Source organism: Phacochoerus africanus, chromosome 10, assembly GCF_016906955.1.
Source record: "Phacochoerus africanus isolate WHEZ1 chromosome 10, ROS_Pafr_v1, whole genome shotgun sequence".
NCBI lineage: Eukaryota > Metazoa > Chordata > Mammalia > Artiodactyla > Suidae > Phacochoerus > Phacochoerus africanus.
The window spans coordinates 131766620-131792121 of record NC_062553.1 but is presented as its reverse complement, the minus strand read 5'-3'; the positions used below and the strand labels follow the sequence as shown (position 1 = coordinate 131792121).

The following is a 25502-nucleotide window of genomic DNA, read 5'->3' as shown; positions in this document are numbered from 1 at the left end:
GAGCTCTTTGGGGGCCAGTCTGATGCCCATGTATCCCCTCGCCAAAAGGAAGGGGGAGAAATGGGTTCATTTTCCTTCTCTGCTGTCCTTATGCCAGGGAAGGTAACCTGTCTGCCCAGTAAGTCCCCGCCCTCATTCTTGGTGTCAGCTTGGACTTGTTTGCCGTGTCATGTCTTAACGAACCTCCTGCAGAGGCACATCCTGGAAAAGTACCTGAACTTCCCCAAAGGGTGCCCCACGTTTGCTGCGTTCCCTGTGCCCCCAGGCTCCTTTGCTTCCGTGTGTCAGAGGAGGATGGAGCTTCGAACTGGAGGGCCGAGGCCTCCCTCGGCTCCTGTTCAGCCGCCGCTTTTCACACGTGGGTTCCGGAAAGGGTCTCACATCATGCTCTTTGCACAAGCAGGCCTGCAGCGCCGCTGTGCCGACTCCTCCCAATCTGGGGATCTTTGCTCTCTTTCACACCACTTTTGGGGGGCGGGCGTGGGGGTGGCCACAGGATTCCTGGAGCAAGGCCCCAGGTTCATCATTCAGGGTCAGTGTCCTGACTGGCTGTTTGTGCAGCCCCTCTGCTCTGTCCCCACTCCGGCCACACCGTGCCCCACCCCCAGCTCCTCCGCTTTCTGATGCTTCTCATCTCTCCCCATCAGGATCAAATGCTGAGCAGACGGTTAGCCCCACGTGTCAGTCGGAAAAAGCCGCCTTCACCCCCACTTAGCTGCAGTTCCTAGGTGGTGAGTCAGGTGCTAGCACAGGCGCTGGGCTGCCCCAGAGGCCTTCCCTGCAGAAACCAGCCCGGCCCAGCTCCGGCCCAGCTCTTCCTTTTATGGTCCTCATTCTTGCCCTTTTGCTCCACTCTGTAGGTGGAGCGGCATCTGGCAGATAATCCAAGGCTGCCTGACCCAGCAGGTTAAGAAAAGCAAACAAGTCGAGAGCAGGTCGGCGGCGGCTACGGCCTCCTGTTGGAGGTGTGGCCACCACGAGACATTGTCCTTCTGGAAGCAGGGCGCTTCCAGGACCCAGACCTTAGGTAGGGTTCCCGGAAATGGGAGTTGATCTGAATAAGCCGAGGGGCAGAGGAGACTCCTTTTTTTCCCCTCCTGAAGGGAGAACATCACTCGCACCTCAGGGTTTGTTTGGTTTCCTTTTTTTGCCTTTTAGGGCCGCACCTGCGGTATATGGAGGTTCCCAGGCTAGGGGTCGAATCAGACCTGCAGCTGCCGGCCACAGCCACAGCAACTTGGGATCCGAGCCACTTCTGCGACTTACACCACAGCTCACGGCAGCACCGGATCCTTAACCCACTGAACGAGGCCTGGGATCAGTCCTGCGTCCTCATGGATGCCAGTCAGATTTGTTTCCTCTGAGCCACGCCGAGAACTCCTCAGATGACTTCTTGCCCCAGAAAAATCCTCCGCAACTCCTTGCCTCCTATTTTCCAGCCTCGGAATCAAGTCTGCATTTCCTCCCCCGAGGGTCAGATGGCTCCTCCCTAATGGCCTCTGGCTGAATCCATCCACATAGGTTGTAGTGCAGCCTGCTTCCGTGCCAGCTGCCAGACACGCAAGTGCCAGCTCTGGGGACACCCGTGGGACTGTTGCTCCAAAGACGAGGCGGTTCCAGGTGCACAGTGTACGAGCCCTAACCCCAGGCCCAGAGGCCTGATGGCTCACTTTCCTGCAGCTCACAGAATGTCATCGGCTTCTGAGCTGCTCCGTGGATGCCGCTCATGGATGCCAGTCCATATAAAGCATATTATTCCAGGAAGCGCCAGCACCGCTGTTAGAGCAGCACGGAAGTGCGTGTTTGGGGCTCTTCTCTTGAGTCACCGATTGGCACAAGCCGAAGTTAAAACCAGTTTGTGAGGATTGACTGACTCTGCACCTCATTTTCATGTGTGGTGTACGGGGTCTGCTGCTTGGTTTCTGGTCATCACTGGCATGTCCGAAGCAGCACGAAGATAGACAAACAAAACTGTTTCTCCACTGCCGGTACTTGGTGTATTTTTAGGAAGTAACCTTGTGGACCATTGATTTACAGTATTGTGCCAATTTCTGCTGAACAGCAGAGTAACCCAGTCATTCATATATATATATATATATACACACACATTTTGTTTTATTTTACTTTTATATGCCTTCCACTTTAAAAAGTATATATTCGTAAGTACTTTATGTACAAGTTAGTATCCGCTTGGGTATTTTAGCAAACTCTGTGACTTTTGCCAAAGATAAATTCCCCATCCTCTTGCAGTGCTCACTGGGCCAGCTGGTTGGCCTTGAATCTAAAACTCAAAGAGAGTTGGGAGTTCCCATGGTGGCTCAGCAATAACAAACCCAACTGGCATCCATCTGGCCTCGATCAGTGGGTCAAGGATCTGGCATTGCTATGGTTGCGGTGTAGACCGGCGGCTATAGCTTTGATTGAACTCCTGGCCTGGAAACCTCCATATGCCACAGGTATGGTCCTAAAAAGGCCTAAATAAATAAGTAAATAAACCTCGAGGGGATTCACTGGGGCCGCTGTAACAGAGCCCCTTGGTCAGTGGGGGCGTGACAGGGGGTACCGGTACCCTTAGTGGGAGGGCTCTGCTTTAATCAGCCGTTTGCACCTTATTCTTGTTTCTCTGGCCACACTGAGGGCCTCTCAAGCGTTACCACCGATGAATTGCTGGAGCGGAGGGTGAGTTCCAGGCCAGGCAGGCCCCCCTGGCCTGGGCCGGGGCCTTCGCTCTCTCCCTGAGCTTCACTCCAGGCTTGTGCTGCTGGCCCTCCCTGTCGGCCTTGCGGGGAGCAGCCGCGTGGCGCTCCCTGTTGCGTTTCAGTTGGGCCTGCGGGGTGAGCTGCTCACTCCCATCCCGTGTTCTCGTCTCACACAGTCCCTCAGGAGCCTCTTTTCCAACCTTCCGTGATGAACGGTTGTGTTTCTGAGCAACTCCTTGCTTCCTGTCTGACCTAACCGTCTTTCTTTGCCTTGGCTCATTGGAAGGTCCAGGTCCACGCTGCAAGATCACTGCTAGAAAAGCGTGTGAAACCGTGCTGGCTGGTAGATACATACATAGCATGAATCAGCTGTGTCATCTTAATTTCTTTTTTTCTTTTTTTCTTTTTTTTTTTTGTCTTTTTGCCATTTCTTGGGCCGCACCTGTGGCATATGGAGGTTCCCAGGCTAGGGGTTGAATTGGAGCTACAGCTGCTGGCCTACACCACAGCCACAGCAATGGGGGATCCAAGCCACATTGGATCCTATGCCACAACTCACAGCAATGCCAGATCCTTAACCCACTGAGCAAGGCCAGGGATTGAACCCGCAACCCCATGCTTCCTAGTTGGATTTGTTAACCACCGCGCCACGACGGGAACTCCTGTGTCATCTTAAATTTGCTAGTTGCCACATTAAAAATACAAAAAGGAAGAAGACACACCAGTGAAAAATAATTTTGATAACTTACTCCACCAGATCTAGAATGTTACCACGTCAGCCTTGAATCAGTAGACACGTGCCTACCTCCTCCTTTTTGGCACGACGGGGCTTGTCCCTGTGGCCGGCCGTGTGCACGTGTCCCCAGGTACAGTGGGCCAGACGGTGCAGGATTGGCCTCCCGTGGGTACCAGCCTCCCTTGGATTTAACGTCGCTGCCTGGATCTTCCCTTCTTGCTAAATGCGCTCATTCGTGTGCTTGCCAAGAGGTTAGAAACAGGTATCCTCGTGAGCCACCCTGAGCGCTTCATCTGGAGACGAGAGAGCGATGTTTTGTGCAGGAGTTTGTGCCGGGCAGGATGGAGGCCACGTCTTTGCTTTTTCCCTCCTTTTGAGCAGGGCCAGGCCTCTCGTCCGCATCTGGGCAGAGCTCGAGCCCGCACATCTCAATGTGTTCACTTTTCCGGGAAAATTCGGATAGCAGAGGAGAGACTGCAGTGGGGGGACCTTTGCCGATGGGACCATTGCAAGGGTGTTGTTTGTTTCCCTTGAAGCCTCTAAGAGAGGATTTCGGGAGGTTTGTTTAGGAATTGTCCTAGATCGGCTGGTGGCGTCCCGGATTTCTGTCTGGGCGAGCTGACAGTCAGAGGAGTGCAGTTCCGCACGCACCCCGGCGGCTTGAAGGACTCGCCCCCGTCCCGCGCTGTCTTTGCTGGAGAGCCAGTGGCTCCTCCTCCCCAGGGGCCGGCACCTGCGTCCAGGCCGTGTTGGGCTTGCTGTCAACTTGGTATCCCCGTTGTCCTGGGAAAACTCCACCGTTCTCTTCCTAGGTTGAGAAAAACCCAGTTCTTCCCTTCTCAGACCTCGACCTTTTCCTCGAACAGCCCTTCCTCGTGCAAAACTCTAGCTCAGTCCAAATCACATCCATCTACCTGGTCGTGCCTGACAGGCCTGCGCCCCACACCCCTCCCCGGTGTAAGTACTTAGAAGGTTGCTGTGTGTGGAGCTGTTTCCAAAAGTCTGCGTTCTTTCTTTCATTGCCTTTGCTGTATATTTTTTCCTGTTGTGTCCGTACGACTATGTAACAGTTGACTCTATTATTCTGCAATAATAGGGCGAATCAGAAAGAGACCACGAGAGCAAGAAAACCAGACTGGAGAAGGAAATCAAATCACAGTCATCAGCTTCATCCTCCCACAAAGAACCTTCTAAGTCAAAGTGAGTACAGAGGAGATCTGGCTGTGGCGCAGTGGGGTCAGTGGTATCTTGGGAGTGCTGGGGCACAGGTTCGATTCCCAGCCCGGCACAGCGGGTTAAAGATCCGGTGTTGCTACAGCTGCGGCTTAGGTCACAGCTGCAGCTCAGAGGTGATCCCTGGCTTGGGAGCTCCATATGCTGAGGGGCAACCAAAAAACTCAAAAAACAAAATGAGAACAGAGATTAGGAACAGCCTGGAAAGGGATCGAGTCTTCCGGGATCTTAATGTGGCAAAAATGTTTCAAATCTTCTGCGTTAGAATGAGGGCGTCGTAAACTCGTTGGGGCCCGTTTAGATGATAGGGCTGAGTTTGTTCTATGCTCCTTTCCTCCATGAGACCTTAGAGAACTGAACAGTTCATTTGGCAGCAAACTTGGATTTAACAAAAGCACAAGGAAGTGTGGCTCAGTGGGTTAAGAACCCAGCACGGTGTCCGAGAGGATGTGGGTTTGATCCCTGGGCTCTCTCAGCTGGTTAAGGATCCGGCATGGCTGTGGTGTAGGCCGGCAGTGGCAGCTCTGATTCGGCCTCTAGCCCGAGAACGTTCATATGCTGCAGGTGCGGCCCTAAAAAGACAAGGAAAAGAAAAGCACAGAGAGACTTGGCAAAAACAAGTGAATAGTGTCACCATATAGGAGTCACCAGAGACTCGAGGGAGAGAAAAGGTCGGAGAAGAGGCGTCTGCCGGGCCTGTCTGAGAAGGTGCTAGACGGGCAGCAGCTCCTCAGAGCATCTCGGTTGTTAGGTGAAGGGAAGGCCTTGGGCAGACCCTGCACACCTAGTAACAAATTCAGCAGCTTCATTCAGTACTCCTGGATAGGACTAGAGTTTTCTAAGGCATGCAATAAAAAAGGACACTGAAATGTGGCCTTTCTGCCCATGTGGGTTGCCTGCTCTGAGAGGGTTCATCTTTTGTGTCAATGGCCATTTTGTCCTTGTAAATATACAGCTACATCATGCAGCTCGTGTTCGACCTCAGCTCAGTTCTGCACGGTTTCATTCCAGAACGCCTCGGCCCTCCTCGGAGCCCTCCAAGAAGGAGCCGCTTCCCCCTCCGCTTGTCTCATCCTCGTCCTCCCAGAAGCCAGCCAAACCTGCACAAAAGAGGCCAAGGCAGGAAGCAGACGCCTGTGGCCAGGACCCTCCCAAAAGTGCCAGTAGTAGCAAGGGCATCCACAAAGACTCTTCCGTTTCCAAGCACAGAAAAGTGGACGGGAAGGGCTCTGGAAGCTCTACAGAACACAGAGTAAGGAGCGGAAGCTGAGCGCGTCATGCGCTAGTGGCTGTTTCTTTACGTTCAATGCACAGCGGAGATTTTGACGCTGGTACCTCGGAACGATTCATCACCATTTAATGAGGCGGTAGTGGGTTATCTGTGCTCTACTTTTTAGAGGGAGAGGAAAAGATAGTTTCTATCATATGAAATTTAGGTGGCCGTTGATGCTCCTTTAAAGTGGTTTAGAGATGAAAAATCTGGTGTTTTGCGGTTAAAAAAAAAAAAATGGTTACCCTGATTAGTTCTTGGTTTGGATGTTTGATCTGAAATACTTTCATTATTGGTTATGATGGGAAAAACATTACCCATTTTCTCAAATACAAATTCCTTTCTTCCTGTTAATCTAGAGGGTGTGTGTGTGTGTGTGTGTGTGTGTGTGTTGCCTCAGAGAAAATGTTAAATTTGGCTTTGTTGCTACTCTGTTCTCTTGGACATTCTTGTCTTAGGACTTTTTTGTGTCCCCAACACAACCAAAACCTACAGCTGCTTTTGATGGGAGTTCCCACTGTGGCATAACGGAAACGAATCAGATCAGCACCCGTGAGGATGTGGGTTCGCTCCCTGGCCTTGCTCAGGGGGTTAAGGATGCGGTGTTGCCACGAGCTGTGGTGTCGGTCACAGATGCCGTTCAGATCCCACGTGGCTGTGGCTGTGGCGTAGGCTGGCAGCTGTAGCTCTGATTCCACCCCTAGCCTGTAGCTCTGATTCCACCATAGGCCTCAGGTGCAGCTCTAAAAAGCAAAAAACAACGCAAACCCCAAAAACCTACAGTTTGGTTTGAATCTAGCTGGGACCGTGCTGGACCAAGCTCCTCTTTTGTGAGCCACTGTTCTGGGCTAACTTGGAGGGATGGTACGTTTAGGTCACTGCTCTTAAGTCCTAGAATGTGATCTGTATGATGCTTTTTTCCAAAGGGATCTTCTGGAGATACTGCAAACCGTTTCCCAGTGCCTTGTTTGCCAAATGGTAACTCCAAACCAGGGAAGCCTCACGTGAAGTTTGACAAGTAAGACTGGCAGCTGCCTCTCGTCTCCCTTCCCCTGCCCCCCACCCCGTCTGTGCACCCCCCCCAATCCCTTTCCCCCTCTAGTCTCTTTTGTCATCTTGCTCCAGTCCAGGAATTTTAGGTCCCTGTGACCCACGCTGGATCTTTTCTTTTCTTGCAGACAACAAGCAGATTTTCACATGAAGGAGGCCAAAAGGTTGAAGGACAAAGCAGAACTAGTGGTCAGTCTTGGCTCTTTCTCCCTTTGGCGGACTGTTGGCTGAGGACCCGTCCGCCGGCTCATTCTGCCGTTTTCCGTATCACTAATGGGGGGGGGGGGCGCGGCGGGAGGCAGGACTGCGTGGGGCCTGACGTTGGTCTAGTGTCCACGCCGCAAGTAGGATCACAATGAGTGAGACGTGCAGGGGAATTATTTTGGCTTCATGCCTTCAGTCGGATCATGAGCAGATAGACCACGTGCTAGTGACAAGTTTTCCTCTTGGTCCGTGCAGCTTGATCTGCCTGCTCGTGTTTTGTTTCACACACGCGAGGGCGGCTTCCTCGTCCCACTGAATCCATTCCTTGCATGTGAAAAATAGCTCTTATCGAAAGTTGGTTGATTTGTGGAGTTCCCATTTTGGCTCAGTGGGTCAAGAACCTGACATAGTGTCTGTGAGATGTGCGTTTGATCCCTGGCCTCACTCAGAGGGTTAAGGATCCAGCGTGGCCATGAGCTGTGGCATAGGTTGCAGGTGTGGCTCAGATCTGGCGTGGCTGTGGCTGTGGCCAGCAGGTGCAGCTCTGATTTGACCCCTAGCCTGGGAATGTCCCTATGTCAAGGATGCGACCTTAAAAAAGAAAAAAAAAAAGTTGATTGGTGTGTCTTCACCCTGAACCATTTCAAAAAGTGAGGTAGCCTGTCTTCCTTCCAAAATGACCTTAAAGCCCTGGAGAGACCGACAGGGAGCAGTGGACCGGTGCCATCCGGTGACATTTCGAGATGACGGAGACAGTTGCACTGCTGGTAAACATGCTTTAGAGAAAGGAACTCTCTTTACCCGGTGGCTGTTGGACTTGCCGGGAGGTGGTAATTTTGTTAAACAGCATGATTAAGCATGCTTTTACTTCTTTGCTGCATTGTAATTAGATAATGTTTGCCCTTTGTCATATGTAAACATCCCTGGCTGGGGCTTTTATTTACGTGGTGTCTTCTCTAAACCTAAACCCCTGCAGACACCGTATGTCGAGCTTGGTACCACAGGAGAACAGCGCAGGCGCAGGTTGCCTTGTTCTGCCACGTGCAGATCTAACCACAAACTCTGGAGAGCCACGGGGATTGACTCCACTCGGCCTGTGGTGGCTGCCAAAACCCAGCCCAGTGTTCTTCAGCCCCGGTCTGTAGACTGGCATCTGTTCTCAGGCCAGGGAACGCTGGGCGAGACCCTGTTGTCAGGTCCCTGTTCACGGGGGTAAAAGTGTCTGGAGTCCTTCCCGGGCTGGATGCTCTGAGAGGGTCAGGGACGCATCAGGCGTCACCTCTAATGACACATCGAGGGTCATCTCTCAAGTGACCCTGTACATGCATGTCCTGGGCCAGATTAGGTTGCCCCAGACGAGAGCATCTTTCCAACCTCTTCACTTCTCCAAGGCTGTTGCTAGACCTGGGTGAATCTTTGGATCTTTGAAAAAGTATAAATATTCAGCACTTGGTTATCTAAAACTTTTCTTGACATTGAACGAACACTTTCAGTCCTAGATTTTCTGGTTATTCAAACAAGATTATTTCTCCAGGTGCATTGTTTGGGGTTGCTTTCCATCTTTACTAAGCACCTTTTCTTTCTCCCTTCCTGTGCCTGTTGCATCCTGCTTTAATAAATATTAGCTCATTCCACTCTCAGAATATGCCAGTGTAGACCCAGAGACATGAACGGCAAGCCGCTTCATGAAAATTCTCCTTTAATTGCACAGTGTCTCAGAGATGTCCGTCTCGCTTTCCAAACACTTAAGTGCACAACTGAATAGAGAGGGGAGTGTGTTTGACCTCTCTTCATGCCTCGTCGTTGAGTAAGGACGTTAGAACTCTACCGCCCTGACTCGGTCTCGGGAGATACAGGGTGGTCCCTGGAAGAGATCCATTGTTAACCTTACACAATGCTTTTGTGAGGGGAAGTGGATTCTGGCAAATTGCTTCTCTATAGTCTCTTTTGCTTCTACCCAAAAACCACTATAAATTTTGGAACTTCCATGAAGGAGATGATAGTAAGTCAATTTGAAGAGTTAAATTCCCACCAGTGCAGCAAATCAGTAAGGCCCTCTACTGCTGAATTTCTAAAAGATTGATTGATTGATTGATTGTCTGCTCCCACAGCAGGCAGAAGTTCCCCAGGCCAGGGACTGAACCTGCACCACTGTGGTGACAACACTGGATCCTTAACCTGCTGGGCCACAAGGGAACTCTTGAGAGCATAGTCTTATCACAAGATTGTTTTCTATTTCCTGCTGAATTTCTGCTAAAAGAAAATTTTCTTTTTATTTATTTGTGTATTTATTTTGTCTTTTTTAGGGCCGCACCCACGGCATGTAGAGGTTCCCAGGCTAGGAGCTGAATCAGAGCTGCAGCTGCCAGCCTACGCCTGAGCCACAGCAACGCAGGATCCAAGCCTCATCTGCGACCTACACCACAGCTCACAGCAACGCCGGATCCTTAACCCACTGAGCGAGGCCAGGGATTGAACCTGCAGCCTCATGGTTCCTAGTCAGATTCGTTAACCACTGAGCCATGCCGGGAACTCCTCAAAGAAAGTTTTCAGTGGGTCAGAGCTGACGGGCTTTGGTTACTATTTTGAGTTTGTCCTCGGCCTTCCCAGCCATCATTAGACTAAGACGGCGCAGGGGGGTTACTGTAAAGAAAGTGAGTGAGAACCTAAAAGGCCGTCTTAGGCTTGACAGTGACCTTGCTCCTCTGCAGACGGACAAGGTGGGGAAGGCGTTCAAGTACCTGGAAGCCGCCTTGGCCTTCATCGAGTGTGGCATCGCGGTGGAGTCGGAGAGCCCGGCGTCCCGGTCCGCTTACTCCATCTACTCGGAGACCCTCGACCTCATCAAGTGAGTGCCCCCCCCTTCCCGCCCCTCCCAGTACCTCTCCGTCCTCACCTCTGGCGCGCTCATCCGCTCGAACTGGCCTTCGGAGACAGCGTGCCAAAGGCGAGCCTTGAAAAAGGTACTGATCCCGGAACTTTTTTTTGTCTTTCTGGTCAACTAAAATTGTTTTCTGGATGAAGTGAGAGAACAGCAGAACTGGGCCGGCTGCCTCGTGTCGCCAAGTGCACCGTGAAATGCCAAACCCTCCAGGCAGAGGGTTGGTTTTTCCAGTTTGGCTTTCTTATCAGCTGCCCTCTCGTCTTTGTTTACTGCCTGCCCTTCATCAGGGGCGCAGTAAGGAAACAAGTCTGCTGGGTTTCAAGCAGGTACACAGGTCAGAGAAGAGGCATGTCCTCGCCTAATTTTCTGGATGGTCTGAGTCGCTGCTCTGAAGCCTCATTTTTCTTCTCTGTCGCTGTCATGTCATCCCATCTTCAGGAAAAATCAGTGTAAAACCAGAACAGTGTCTTTGTGTCTGGGATTTTCTGACTGCCTTTTTTTTTTTTTAACCTGAGGTTCTTGCTTATTTTCCTATAGATCCATAATGTCATTAAAATCCTTCTCAGATGCCACAACACCAACACAGGAGAAAATATTTGCTGTTTTATGGTGTGTATAGTTTTTTCTTTGTCTAAAGAGTGTTGCGTTTAGTTTTGCGTCTTTGATGTGAGATGTTGTTATCTGGTAAGGTGAAAATTATGACGACAGGTGAATCAGGACCAGAAAGTGGTTGGATGGGTGGTCAAGGGGTTAATCCCGCTGCTAGGTAGTTACTACAAAAGGGCCTCTCCTGCCATTTTACGGATGATTCCATGGAGACTTTGGTCTTGTAACTTAAATTATATCGTTGTGGATTTGTATTTTTCCACTAAGATAACTCGGGACGCTAGTGGGAGCAGCGCAGTGAGATTGAGATGTTCTTCTTTGGGTCGACGAGGAGGACGCAATGTGTTTGATGGTGTGAGAAAGGTTGGGTGGCTCTCAGTGGTAGTGATACCTCAGCTCTTGACTTCAGCTTGTGTTTTTGTTCCCAGCATGCGCTGCCAGTCCATTTTGAACATGGCGATGTTTCGTTGTAAAAAAGATATAGCAATAAAGTATTCCCGAACTCTTAACGAACACTTCTTCAAGACTTCTTCCAGAGTTGCCCAGGCACCTTCGCCATGCATTGCAAGGTAATGAGCCGTCTAATTTAAATAATTTCCAAAATTAGGTTATGTCTTTGTTTACCTTTGGCTGTGACTTTGGCTTTTCAAAAACTGTGTGCATCAGTCGGGTGATTTGATCCTTCAACTGAAGTCATTAGCATATTTCTACTTTTTTGAGGAATAGTTAGAAGTCCAGGTGTTTGCTGGTTGGGCAACACAGAAAGATAATTACAGAGAATATAGGGTCAATATTTTAGAGTGTTGAAGAAATTTAGATATGCCTAATAACACAAAACGGGCAGAGCCAGCAGAACCAGAGGCAAAGTCCATTCTCCTGTGTAACACAGTGTCCTGGCATTTCAGTAAACAAGAACTTTCTAGAACCACATACCTTCCACCTTCATCGGGATCTCTAACAGTGATATCAAGAATGAAAGCAGTTGTCTCTAGCTAAATTCTTTCCCCCACTTTGTGAACTGAAATTGCCCATCTGTCCCGTAAGCTGTTGAAAAACGGAGTCCGTGTGCAGGTGGTTTTTTGGTTCTTTCAATTTTTTTTTTTTAAATGATCATTGATTTACAGTGTTCTGCCAGTTTCTGCTGTACAGCAAAGTGACCCAGTTATACATTTATGTACATCCTTTTTCTCACATTATCCTCCATCATGTTCCATCACAAGTGATTAGATACAGTTCCCTGTGCTATACAGCAGGATCTCATTGCTTATCCACTCCAAATGCAACCGTTTGCATCTAGTAACCACAAACTCCCAGTTTTGCCTATGTTCTCTTCTAGGAGTTTGAGGGTGTCTTGTCTTATGTTTAAGTCTTTAAGCCACTTTGAGTTTATTTGTGTGCATGGTGTGAGGGTGTGTTCTAGGTTCATTGATTTACATGCAGCTGCCCAGTTTTTCTTGCTGAAGAGACTCTCTTTTTCCCATTTTATATTCTTGTCTCCTTTGTCAAAGATGAATTGACCACAGGTGTCTGGGTTTATTTCCCAGTTCTCTATTCTGTTCCATTGGTCTGTCTGTCTGTTTTGGTACCAGCACCACACTGTCTGGATGACTGTGGCTTTGTAATATTGCCTGAAGTCTGGGAGAGTTACGCCTCCTGCTTGGTTTTTGTTCCTCAGGATTGCTTTGGCAATTCTGGATCTTTTATGGTTCCATATAAATTTTTGGATTCCTGTGAAACATTCTTGGGTAATGTGGTAGGGATTGCGTTGGATCTGTAGATTGCTTTGGGCAGTATGGCCATTTTAACAGTGTTAATTCTTCAATCCAGGAGTATGGAGGATCTTTCCATTTCTTTGGATCCTTATTCATTTCCTTGATGAATGTTCTGTAGTTCTCAGCATATGTGTCCTTCACCTTGGTCAGGTTTATTCCTAGGTATTTAATTTGGGGGGGGGGTGATTTTAAAAGATGCTGCATTTTTGTATTCCTTTTCTAATATTTCATTGTTAATATTACAGAAGTGCCACTTGATTTCTGAGTGTTAATCTTGTATCCTGCTACTTTGCTGAATTCATTGATCAGTTTGAATAGTTTTTGCATGGAGTCCTTAGGGTTTTCTATGTGTAATACCATGTCATCTGTATAGAGTGACAATTTTACCTCTTTTCTTCCAATTTGGATACCTTTTATTTCTTTGGCTTGTCTGATTGCTGTGGCCAGGACTTCCAGTACTATGTTGAACAAAGTAATGAGAGAGGTCATCCTTGTCGTGTTCCAGATTTTAGTGGGAAGGCTCTCAGGCTTTCTCCATTGAGTATTGCCTTTTCTGTGGGTTTGTCATTAATAGCTTTTATTATGTTAAGGTGTGTTCCCTCTATACCCACTTTGGTAAGAGTTTTTATCATGAATGGATGTTGGATTTTGTCAAATGCTTTTCCTGCGTCTAGTGAGATGATCATGTGGTTTTTGACTTGACTTTTGTTAATGTTGTGTGTGACATTGATTGATTTGTATATATTGAACCATTCTTGTGAACTTGAGATGAATCCCACTTGGTTGTGGTGTATGATCTTTTTTATATGTTGTTGGATTTGGTTGGCTAAAATTTTGTTCAGAATTTTTGTGTCTACATTCATCAAAGATGTTAGCCTATAATTTTCTTTTTTGATAGTATCTTTGTCTGGTTTTGGTATTAGGGTGATGGTGGCTTTATAGAATGTCTTTGGGATTATTCTTTCTTCAGCCTTTTGGAAAAGTTTAAGAAGGATGGATATAAGTTCTTTGTATGTTTGGTAGAATTCACCTGTGAAGCCATCTGGTCATAGACGTTTGTTTATAGGGTGTGTCTTTATTACATATTCAGTTTCATTTCTAGTGATAAAACTGTTCAATTGATCTTCTTCTTGATTCAGTTTTGGTGGGCTGTATGTCTTGGTGGGCTGTATGTCTCTAGGAAATTGTCCATTTCTTCTGGGTTGTCAAATTTGTTGGCATATAGTTGTTCATGGTATTCTCTTAGGTTTTTTTTTTTTGTATTTCTGCAGTATCCGTTGAGATTGCTCCTTTTTCATTTCTTTCTCTCTCTCTCTCTCTTTTTTTTTTTTTTTTGCTTTTATGTCTGTTAGTATTTGTTGTATATATCTGGGTGCTTCTATATTAGGAGCATATATATTGGCAAGTGTAATATCCTCTTCTTAAAGGGAATGGATCCTTTTATCATTAAATAGTGTCCTTCTAAGTCTATTTAGTTTTATATGAGTATTACAACTCCTGCTTTCTTTTCTTTTCCATTTGCTTGAAATATCTTTTTCCATCCCTTCACTTTCAATTTATGTGTCCTTTGCCCTAAGGCCAGTCTCTTATAGGCAGCATATTGTTGGCTCTTATATTTTTTATCCAGTCTGCCACTCTGTGTCTTTTGATTGGACCATTCAGCCCATTGACATTCAAGGTAATAATTGATAAATTTATTGCCATTTGAAACCTTGTTTTCCAGTTGATTCTGTGTTTCTCCTTTGCTCCTTTCTCTTATTTGGTTGGATGATTTTCTTTTATATTTGTGTCCTGTTTTTTTAGTTTTTTGAATGTACTGTTTGGTTTTGATTTATGGTTGCCCTGTTTTTCAAGTATGTTAACTCCTTCCTATATCTGCTTGTTTTAGCCTTGTAGTCATACAGGCTCAAACACATTCCACCCACCCCCACCCCTCAGAAAAGAGTCTGAGCTGACTGTGGTGGTTTGCCCCCACTGCCTGTAGACCACTCAAGAGGCATCCTCTTGCACTTAGCCTGCACAGGAGGTGCTGCCACCCACATCCTGGGCAAGAGGAGCCCGTTGCCTGTAGCCCTTGTGTGAGGTGCCTTGTCGTCCATAGCCGCACCCTCCGAGAGTCCACACATGCAGAGATATTCCTATAGCGGTCTGCCCCTCCTCCTCTTGCCTTCCCCAGCAAGGGTGCCTCACTCCTCCTGTGGGCCCAGACCTCCTCCCAGGTCCTCTCAGCTGTGGCGCTCTGTTCCCCAGCCTTTGGCACACCACTCAAGCCCCTCAGGCTGTCTCCACACAGCCAGCACGAGTCCGTTCCCCAGAACTAACCTCTGGAGCCTGAGCCCCCTTCCGAGCATCTCAGGCTGTGGTGTCGGGGCAGTGGTACCGATGGCCTGTGGGCCTCTCTGCTCTGCCCTCCTCAGTCCAGCTGCTGCGCCTTGAGGTCCCTCCATCTCGGCTGATCTCCCCATCAGTTAGGGGGCTCCCCAGGTTGTGGGTTCCTTTCCCCTTTCACAGCTCCCTCTCAGAGTGCTGGTCCCATCTGGTTTCCTTTTCTCTCTCGCTTTTTTTCCCTTTCGTTCTACCCCATTATGTGGAGGGTTTCTTGCCCTTTTTGGCGGTTTACAGTCTTTGCGAGTGTTCAGTAGATATTCTGTGTGAATCATTCTACATGTAGATGGTTTGTGTGTGTGTTTATGGGAAAAGGTGAGTGCCACGTCTTACTCTTTTGCCACCTTGATCTCTCCTCTCTCATGCAGGCGTTTTTTGGTTTTTTGTTTTTGTTTTGTCTTGTTCAGGGCTGCACTTACAGCATATGGAGGTTCCCAGGCCAGGGGTAGAATCCGAGCTACAGCTGCCAGCCTGCACCACAGCCACACTACGCCAGATCCAAGCTGCATCTGTGACCTACACCACAGCTCACAGCAATGCTAGAGCCTCAACCCACTGAGTGAGGGCAGGGGTCAAACCCGCAACCTCATGGTTCCTAGTGAGATTCGTTTCCGCTGCGCCACAATGGGAACCCCGTGCAGGTGTTTTTAAGATGAAGATAGAATTTTCTCCCCTTTCGCATTTGCCTAGTATTTTTTTCCTTTTAATTTGGTCATACTCCTTGAAAAGCTCCCATTTCTGATAGGTTTTGCTATTTGAAGAATATCACCTAGAAGATGCCCCATTTCCAGCACATTTGAAAAAAGCGATTCCCGAGGTATGGCCTCTCTTAAGAAAGTCCTGATGGAGAAGTAACTTCTTTACTTCTGCACATTTTCATGACGTCCATCTCTGAGCTGTTATTCTAGGTAATAGGTTGTCAGCTGCAAGGATTTTGATCACCGCTTCGCCATCGTTCAGCCCTGTGTGTGGAGCACTTTCCTGGCACCAAAGTTTGTTTTCGGTGCATGGATGCAGCAGTGAGCAGAGCAGACAGGAATCGCTGTCTGCAGGGAGCGTCTACTCTAGGCCTTCAGATATGCAGTACATATTGCTGGGGACCCTCAGGATCCACTAGGAGCCATGCAGCCCAGGGACAGATGTGCCTGCACCAAGGGGCCCCTGCTGCTGACCTGTCTTTCCCTTTATATCCATCAGTTCTTAGGTCCGAGTGACCTCACTCTTGTTTCTCGTCTGATCCACATCAGGGCACAGTACACTTGCAGGTACAGGTGAGCACCCACGAGGAGAACAGAGAGTGCCTTGGGGGCTGTCCTCTCGCCAGTAGCACCTGACTTGCCAAGTGCTAGACACGCAGACATGAGTAAGAAATGCCCCTGCCTTCAGGGTTCTCTTGAGGCAGGAAAAGGACAATGAGATGTGATTTTAAAAAGTGGCGGAAAGGAAGCGGTGATGGGTCGCCAGGGTCTGGGAAGGTGCCAGGTGGGGAGCGGGCGCTCAGCGGTGCTGATTGAGCGGGTGAAAGAAGGCAGAGACCCGCGATCAGGACCCGCTCCTCAGGGAGGCGGGGAGAGCAGGGGTTCCGGGCCAAGGCAGTGGGCAGGCGAAGGGCCCGGGGAAGGGCCTCGGGCCACCCCTTTGGCGCCTGAAGGACCCCTTGCCTCCGTCCCGTTTCTGCGGTTGGAGGACCCCTCCCCCATTGCCTTAGGAAATGGATTTCCGGAAGTGCGAGGCGGCCGGTGCCCCTCTGACCCTGTGGCCGTGGTCTTGGACGGGGTTGTCACCTCGGCCAACACAGCCTGAAGCCGAGGTCGGTGACCTGGGCGTTCAGGGGGTGAGCCAGCTCTCTCTCCTTCCGCCCCCAGAAGCACAGGCACGCCGTCCCCCCTCTCGCCGACGCCTTCGCCCGCCGGCTCTCTCGGATCGCAGTCCGGCGCCGGCGGCGGGATGCCCGCCACGGTCAGCACCCCGGTCACCATCCAGAACATGACATCTTCCTACGTCAGCATCACTTCCCACGTCCTTACCGCCTTTGACCTTTGGGAACAGGCGGAGGTCCTCATCAAGAAGAACAAAGGTAAGCAGGCGGCTCTGTGTTGGTTACTACTGGGGGGGGGGGGGAGGGGACACACCGGATTTTCTGTTCAGCTTTTGGAAGAAAAGCACGTGTCCCTCTCTTTCCTCGTCTCGCCTTGTCTCTAGTGCCGTCTCATCACCTCGTCGTCGTTCTTCCTGGAGCCTGTGGCCAGGAGCTGGGTTTCAGCCATTAGATCTTAGCAGAATTGAAATAGCAGTGGCATCAGCCCCTCGCCCCGTCGAGGTTCTGGTGTCCTCACCTCAGCCTGAATTGAAGCGCTAGCACGTGAAGAAGGAAGGTCCTTGGAAGGTCCTTGGCTGTCCCCAGGCCCGAGGCATTTGAGATGGGAAGGAGCAGAGCTTAAAGACCGAGCTGCTTGTTCATTTTCTGTCGGGGTTAAGAGGGGTGATCAGCAACAGGCCAGGAAACAGGGTGGAGTCAACATGCTTGACTCTCGTCTGAGAAGAAGGCCCGTGGAGAAAACGAGGGTTTAGGAGCTGGTCTAGCATATGCTTTCAGCGTCAGTGCCACAGTGACCACTAAGTAAACACTTATGTGTAAACACCAGACTAGTGCCTTTACACACCCGGTCTTTCCTGCCTAGAGGGAATTCGTGGCTGTGGCCACTTAATTTCCTCACAGTCTCTTAAAGCTTTCCTTTCTTTCTGCTTAGCAGAAAAGGTGCTTGCTTTTTTTTTTTTTTTTTTTAACATGTTAGGTTGTTTTTCATTCGTGCATCCGTTGATCCAAAAGTATAAATTGAGCATTTTCCAGGGTCAGCCACTGTACCAGGCATTATGGAATCAACTCTGAAACAAATCGAATTGCTACTTTTTTAGGCTAGTGGAGGGATATGGTGACTTAGCAAGCCATTGCTCATTGTGGGGTTGTTTTTTTTTTTCTCTCTCTTCTGTGCTAGATGAAGTACAGAATATTGTGGGGATATCGTTGCTGGAACCTTGACTTTTTACGTTTTAATTTTGATGTTTGTGTTTGTGCAAGTGTGTTTATGTGGTTTTTGGTTTTGCTTTGTTTGCAGAATTTTTTGCTCAGCTCAGCACAAGCGTGTGTGCCCTGGCCCTCAACAGCAGTTTGATGGATCTGGTGCATTATACAAGACAGGGTTTTCAGCGGCTAAAACAAGTCACCAAAAGCCCTTAGTGGAGGCCCAGGTTGCTTTGATGTCTTGGGAACTTTTTTGCACATTGGAAGCCTCAAAACAGTCCGGACATTTGTCTCACCAGGACACCAAACTCAAGAAGAAAAGCACCCTGAGATGGCCAGGACGTTTGTTCCCTGAAACCCTCGACACCTCTGGAGTCATTGGCTGGACACAGTGCTTACGCGGAGGCGGAAGGGAGGAGGCTGGCCTCAGAGACGATCCTGCCTTTCCCGACCGAAGGACAGACGTGCAATGCAGCCTGAGTGGGTGTGTGTGTGGTCTAGAAACATTTCATTTTTTCTAACCAGCAGGATGAGAGCGAAACGAAGAGGAGCAGTTTCAACTCTGAAAGCAAATCGCATCATCTCCGTAGCCACATGAGTTCATTCCCAGAAAGAAATTTTTGTAACCGTGAATCGTGGTGTAGGTTTTGGTGGATTTTTTTTTTTTTTTTTTTTACGTTTCGGGAAAATACCTTGTTGAATGCATTCTAATGGTCATCTCTAAAGCGTAAGTCGTGAAGGACGCCACTCTACCCCACTTTCTGCCAGTGAACGGTGGCTTTGATCACATCAGGTCTTGTCACGATGTCTAAGATTGACGGCAACCCCGCATTGCCTGGAGAACTGGACGGTCGCCCCGGCCCCGATTGCTCCGGTGCTGGGTTGGAGGAGGCCTCGGGCTGTGGAGAGAGAGGCCATGGAGCTGCCCGGGGTGGCAGAGGGCCGGGCGCCACCATCCCCCCTGTCCCCCCGCCCTGCTTCAGCCAAAGTCGTGCCCATGGAATACGTTCTTGACTTTGCACCGTGGGGCAGAAGAGATCCACCGTCTGGCTGTCACCTGACGGTTACGGCGCTTGCTGGTTTTTGTTTAAAGTAGAGCTGGAATTTGCGGTGCTGATCTGGGGTCTGCAGTTACGTGGTAACTCATGTTGTCTTACCAACTCAGAGTTTTGTCTGCAAACAAAAGAAAATCCACTTCTTAGAGAGGCTATATTTTTCTGCTACGAATTATTTTATATTTATAGCAAAACGAGGCTTTGATTGTCCAGGGGAGATTATCTCCCTGAGAGGCTCTATGGAGATTTGGGGTGGTTAATTAGACTTAAAAAAAAAAAATTGTCACCGCATGCCTTCACTCCAGAATGTTCTCAGTCTTAGATTTGATTAGATTGAGGAAGAACTGTGGCCTTCCCATAAGCTGTTATGGCCAGAGGCTAGCCATTAAACCAAGTTTATTTTCAATGACCTAAAGTGGGCGGGGGGGGGGGGAAGCTTAGAATTTCCACATATCCATAAGCACAGATTTCTTTGATTGAAACTTTGGGGGTCACTATTGGAAGCATTATTGTGAGTGCAGTGTTTTTAGAAGCCAACCCTTGTCCCTTTTAGAAGTCGAATTTGCACATGTATCACACCCGAGGAGTGAGCGTTGGCGCAGCAATTGCTTTTTCTCCCTCCAGCCTCTTCCACCCTCTCCGTGCTGTTCCCTGCCAAGCCTGTTTGACGTTGTCATATTTATTTATTCGTGAAGAAGGGCGTACCACCTTTATTTATAATGAAGAGGTCGAAGGGCCATGTGATGAATGTAAGAGCTTCCTTGGTAATTTGGTAGCTGTCTAGTAGAGAGGCGTCGAAGTTGGGAGTGATGATGCTTCTTTGTCGCTGTTGGTGTGAAGCTGTGTCTTCTGTGGCCCAGCCTGTTCTTTGGCTATTGATGTTCTAAAGCAAAGCCATGGTCCTCTTTAAACTCCTTGTTCAAAAAGCAACTTGTTGTGAAATGAACAGTAATTGCCTCTCATTGGCATAGGTTGTACGCTTGCGGCATCGCATGTGCACCTCTCAGATGCAAGAGCCAAGACACCGGAACCAGGCTGATGTGGTTCTTGAGCCTCGTTCCCCCGTTGGCCATTCCCACCCCCTTCACCCCATCACTCGCCAGCACAAGCCACCTGCCAGTTTGGGAGGGTGTGTTTTTGAGGACTGTTCTGATCTATGCAGACTGTGCCGTGTGTGTGTGTGTGTGTGTGTGTGTGTGTGTGTGTGTCTCTTTCTCTCTCTCTCTCTCTCTCCTGTCAGGAGCCACAGTGCCCCCTTGACTGACAACATTTCCAAGTCAATTTTTCAGCCGTTTCTAAAAAAAAAAAAAAGGTGATTGGCTTTTTCAGTGGCCTTATTCTTTGTGTATGTGTGTTTTTTCCCCTGACCTTTATATGAACATTTTATTTGTCCCTTGAAAACCTAATGAATTTGCAGAGGTCCGTTTGTACTCTTTTGATCATGGAGTGTTTCTGATTCTTACTGCAACATGCATTGTACCTAAAAGAATTCGTAGTGGCTTCTTTTTAAAAAGAATGTCAGAGGCAGTGGCCGATGAATCCTTCATGGTCCCAAGGTCTTTTCGCTGTGACAGTTGTATATAGAAATCAAAAGGATTTTTTAATCATTTGCACTTTTTTCACTGCATGCTTAAATTCCCAAAGGCAAGATTTGAACGCAGGCAGGTCACTGAAGGGACTAGGTGATAAAATTAAGCCTTTTGAGTACGTGGCGTTCTTGTGACAACCGTTAATAGTACACCCTTCACAGTGAGACAAATACAAGAAACACATCTTGCGTGAAACTGAGTATAAAAATCTTGCCTCTGGCACTACACTTCGGGGTGTGTGTGTGTGTGTGTCTGTCTTTTAGTAGAAAATGGAAGAACACTGTTTTTCTTTTGAAAATGTTGAATGCTTCTTCTGTCCTTGGAGATAATTAAAATGTGAGTCACTGAATGTACGATGTTCACCAGACCAAGGGCCCTGATAAACTATGAAACACACCTTATTGAAATTCTCCAGGTTACACAGGGCTACGAATGTGAGCCCATGGGCCGTGTGCTAGCCGTGGTAGAAGAGGGGGAGAGCCCAGCTGGCATATTATCAGCACGAGAACTACACTAGGAGAATGGCTTATCTGGTTGTGATTTAATCACAAGACTGAATGGGAAAAGCGTCTGAGTTTTTTAAAACAAAAGGACCTTCATTTTACAATGTTTTGACCCACATGTTTAGCTGTTTCCCTGCACAGATTGGACCACACTTAGCTCCCTTGTTCTACATCCTTTAATTCCTGACGTCAGGTTCAGAAGCAAAACACCCATCCCTTTATGGCTGAAAACTTGTCCTAATTGGTACCTTAAATATTAATGATAGTAGAAGCAGGAGCTTACTTTTTAAAAAGATAGGTAATTCTTGTTCAGTAAACTGTTCAATAACTTTTAGAAGCAGAAAGAAACCATTGTGCCCTGCAAAATGAACAAAACTCTTATTCTGATGAATGAGAGGAAATGTTTTGTGTGTGTGTGTCTGTGTGCGCGCACACAGACACACACACACGGAGAATAAGAGGCTAGCCGAATTGGATATATTTATTGTGCCTTTGTAGACCAAACATAATTTTGGAATAATCTATTTATTTTGCCATGACTTTAGGAGATGCTAGGTGGGTCTTTCACCTCTTCTGCCTCGTGAAGTTTGAGGTGTGTTGGTGCTTCTTAAGGCAAATGAATCAAAGACGGCTTGGTTCCCTAGCTGCCACCTTAGATCCTACATTTTTTTCTTGAGGATTGATTTTTCCCAGACACTACACAAAATCTGCGAAAACCTCTGCCACTTCATCTGTCACACGTTACCGCTGAATAGCAGTATTTAAATCTTGCGGGAATAGTTGGCTTTCTGTTGGGAACACACAGGTAGAGGTTTGCTCCTTGCGGCCGTGGGGGGGGTGTCAGGATCAGAGCGGTACTTCCTCCCTTTCCTCTTGCTCTCGTGGGTCGCTGCTTTCGTTTGCTTCTGTTTGGGAGTTGGGGCTGTAAATGGTTTTCCCTGCGCTTTTCTTTTCTCTCGTCGTTGGGTTTGTGGGAGGTGGAGTGGCAGAATAACTCGGTGTTGGGGATCTTCCTCCAAACACTGCAGGTGGTGTTTTTACCACGGAAACCTCAAATCCCCCATCCAGTGTGTCCGTCACCAAAACTACGGGAAGGAACCGTGACCACTGCCCTGTTCTTTAGTTCTTATTTATGAGGAGTCGACAAGCATCCTCCACCACCTTTCTCAAGGTGGTTGTAAATTTTCTATTGTCCTGGGGAAGGTGTGCCCGCAATCGGCAGGTGCGGGGATGGGTAGAGGAGCGCCTGTATTTCTCTACACAGGAGGGCAGGAGGGAACCGTCCAGCTCCCCAGAGCCTCGATATTACTGGAAGGACAAAGGAATAAGACCACTGACGGGGAGGCTGGCGGAGCCGCGCTGCTCGGACCGGGCAGGGGCTGCCCAAGGACGATAACTTGCTTTGCTTAAAAGTAGATGTTTAAGTGATGCGTCATACAGGCAGTATTAACTTGTGTTAATTAGTTTAACAACAAAAGGCAGTCTGTGCCTTTTTGTTCAGGCCATCAATATGTATTGTTAAAATTAACTGCACATACTCCCCCTCAGATATCAAGTATACACTGTTCTCGTTTGTGTGTGTGTGTGTGTGTGTTTATACACGTGTGTTCCAGATCTTTTTTTTTTTTTTTTCTTCTGAATGTGATCATGTTTTTGGATGATACCTGAGCAGGGTTGCCTTTTTTTTATTTATTACCATTATATATTATATTATATTATATATTTTTTGCTTTCTTATAACTTTAGAGGAAAGTCAAATCTTGGTATTATTAAAATTGTTTAAAAAAGATTAAATTGTCCAGTTGATAAATGGAGATCACTGGCCTATCTCTAAAATAATATGAATTTTTCGTTATGGTAATACCGTGCCAGCGATCCAGTCCACACAGAGACTTTGTCCGTAGGCTAGGGAAGCAGTGACGTCGTCAGTGGGAAGAGGAGCCGCACAGACGAGGGGACTCCACGCGTTTTACTTACTCAGCAATGGAACTGCACCTGGGGCTTTGTGAATAAAATGTAGCTGCCTTGTATAGTCCTTTGAAAGAGACATGTATGATCTGTGAGAATTATAGTTTGTTTTCTTTTTTTAGAAGAAACATTTGCAAAAGATCTTTCCAAAGAAAATGTGCCACAGATCTTTTGTTTGTTGTTCTCTGTAATGAGGATTAATTGCTGTTATAAAAAAAAAAAACAAAAACATGTAATTGACTTGTTTGTCTTCAAATTCTTTACTTTTCACAAGAGGATCGAGCTGTAAAAAAAAAAAAAATTAATAAAAATTTAGAGAAATCATTGGGGTGGAATCCATGCTTTCACTGGCCCGAATAAAGTAATTCCTAAAATTGCTCTCTGTAATTACCAGTTACTGCCAAGGAGCGTCTCAAGCGGAATAATTTGCCTGATTCACAATATATATTTATTGTTGAAGTGGGAAAGGTGTGGGCAGAGTGTCGCTCATCCTTCTGTTAAGTTTATCTTCAAGATCTCAATGACAAACGAGCCTGTTAACCTAAACAATACAATCACTGACATTTTGCCTATTTGTAACTTTGTCCAAAACCCTCTGTGTCTCTTCCCCTAGGAGGTATGCATGCTTTTTCTTAAGCTGTTGAAATGTTTTGGTAGAATGGGTGTTGCTGTGATGAAACCAGAGTGATATGAGTACCAGCGTTGCTTATCCTGACATCAACTGCCAGCTGCAACAGTGACCGCATTTGCTGCTTTCAGGTTGCTGGGTAGACAGGTTTGTAGACTGTTGATATTGAAAGGAATATAAAGGCCATCTGATGTCTCCTTCCTTTGCTACTCCAAAAGAAAATACTCCAGGTGCAGAAATCTGTCTTTCTAAGTTTGAATCCTGGCTCTTGGGTTTGCTGTGTGACCACGGGCAAGTTACTTAACCACTCCGGTGTTTTTTTGTCTTTTTAGGGCTGCACCTGCAGCATATGGAGGCTCCCCAGGGGCTAAGGGTTGTATGGGAGCTGTAGCCACTGGCCTACACCACAGCCATAGCCACACCCCATCTGAGCCTCGTCTGCCACCTGCATACACCACAGCTTATGACTCCGTAAACCACTGAGAGAGGCCAGGGATCGAACCTGTGTCTTCATGGATACTAGTCAGATTCGTCTCTGCTGAACCACAAACAGAACTCCCTGTGTTGTCTCCCCGCCCCCGCAAACATTGGTGTCTGCCTAGAAAGATATCAAGGATCATATTAGATGGTGTACAGGCAGTGCTTAGCATAGCACTTCTGCCATAAACACTCAGACCGGAAGCTTTTTTTTTTTTTTTTGGCCGTGCCTGTGGCACCAAGATCAAATGCCAAGCCACAGTAGCCACATGAGCCACTGCAGTGGCAGTTATAGGTCCTTAACCCACTGTCCCACAGGGGAACTCCTGGAGGCTTTTTGTTAACTTTTTCCCCTCACTGTACCCTAATATCTCCACAGCTGGTCCTCCAGTCTCTCAACAATGATAAAGACCTTGCTACCAACTTCCTCTGATTTTTTGGTTCTTCCTGAAGTTCGGTTTACCTCTACTTATATTGGTCCTGATGAGCAAACAGGTTGCCATCCTTGGCAAGCTTCTGGTAGAGCTGATAAGCCAGCAGTAACTGGTAAGCATGCGGTGTGGCCAGTATGGGAAAGGGGCTATTTTAGTCCTGATTAAGCTACAGGAAGAGATTTCAGTTGAACTTAAACTTAAAACATAGGTTATAAAACCTCTCCTGGGCTTTCATTTTTTTTTTTTCACAAAGTCTTTCCATGTCACATCTATTACAAATTTTCAGTAGTAGTTTTCTACTGCATGTTTGTTCTAGTTTTTGGGGTTTTGGTTTTTTTTTTTGTCTTTTTGCCTTTTCTAGGGCCGCTCCCACGGCATATGGAGGTTCCCAGGACAGGGTTCCAATTGGAGCTGCAGCCACTGGCCTTCGCCAGAACCACGCCACAGCTCACGGCAATGCTGGATCCTTAACCCACTGAGCAAGGGCAGGGATCAAACCCGCAACCCCATGGTTCCCAGTCGGATTCGTTAACCGCTGTGCCACAACGGGAACTCCTGTTCTAGTTTATTCTACCAATCCCCTCGTTAGACATGGAGATTATCTCTAGTTTGAGGATAAGAAATGCTCCCATGGCCATCCCTGAAGCAAACAAGTTGGGCAGATTCAACAATATTTAACCATATTTCCTTTATATAAATGCATATTTATGCTAAATTATGTAACACCCCTAAAAATTAAGTATGCATTTCACAGGACATTTTCCAGAATAACCATAATACTGATGTATCAGCTAAGAAAAAAATGTTGTTTTTGCATTTTGAGGCTGCACCCTCAGCAGTAGAGGTTCCCAGGCTAGGGGTCTAATCAGAGCTACAGCTGCCAGCCTACACCACAGCCACAGCAACGTGGGATCTGAGCCACGTCTGCGACCTACACCACAGCTCACGCAACGCTGGATCCTTAACCCACTGAGCAAGGCCAGGGAT

At 47.7% G+C, this 25502-nt stretch overlaps 1 protein-coding gene across 1 annotated transcript in view; it reads left to right on the top strand.

Moving 5' to 3' along the window:
* Window positions 1–23300, top strand: part of AFF1 (ALF transcription elongation factor 1) — a 193226-nt gene extending 169926 nt beyond the window's left edge. The window contains exons 13-21 of the mRNA XM_047798798.1: window positions 4532–4635; window positions 5680–5920; window positions 6865–6956; window positions 7117–7177; window positions 9904–10040; window positions 10614–10685; window positions 11111–11251; window positions 16705–16916; window positions 17956–23300. Of these exons, the coding sequence (XP_047654754.1) occupies window positions 4532–4635; window positions 5680–5920; window positions 6865–6956; window positions 7117–7177; window positions 9904–10040; window positions 10614–10685; window positions 11111–11251; window positions 16705–16916; window positions 17956–18077 (1182 nt within the window). The 3' untranslated portion in view covers window positions 18078–23300. The remainder of the gene's footprint in view (window positions 1–4531; window positions 4636–5679; window positions 5921–6864; window positions 6957–7116; window positions 7178–9903; window positions 10041–10613; window positions 10686–11110; window positions 11252–16704; window positions 16917–17955) is intronic.
* The last annotated feature ends 2202 nt before the right edge of the window (window positions 23301–25502 follow it).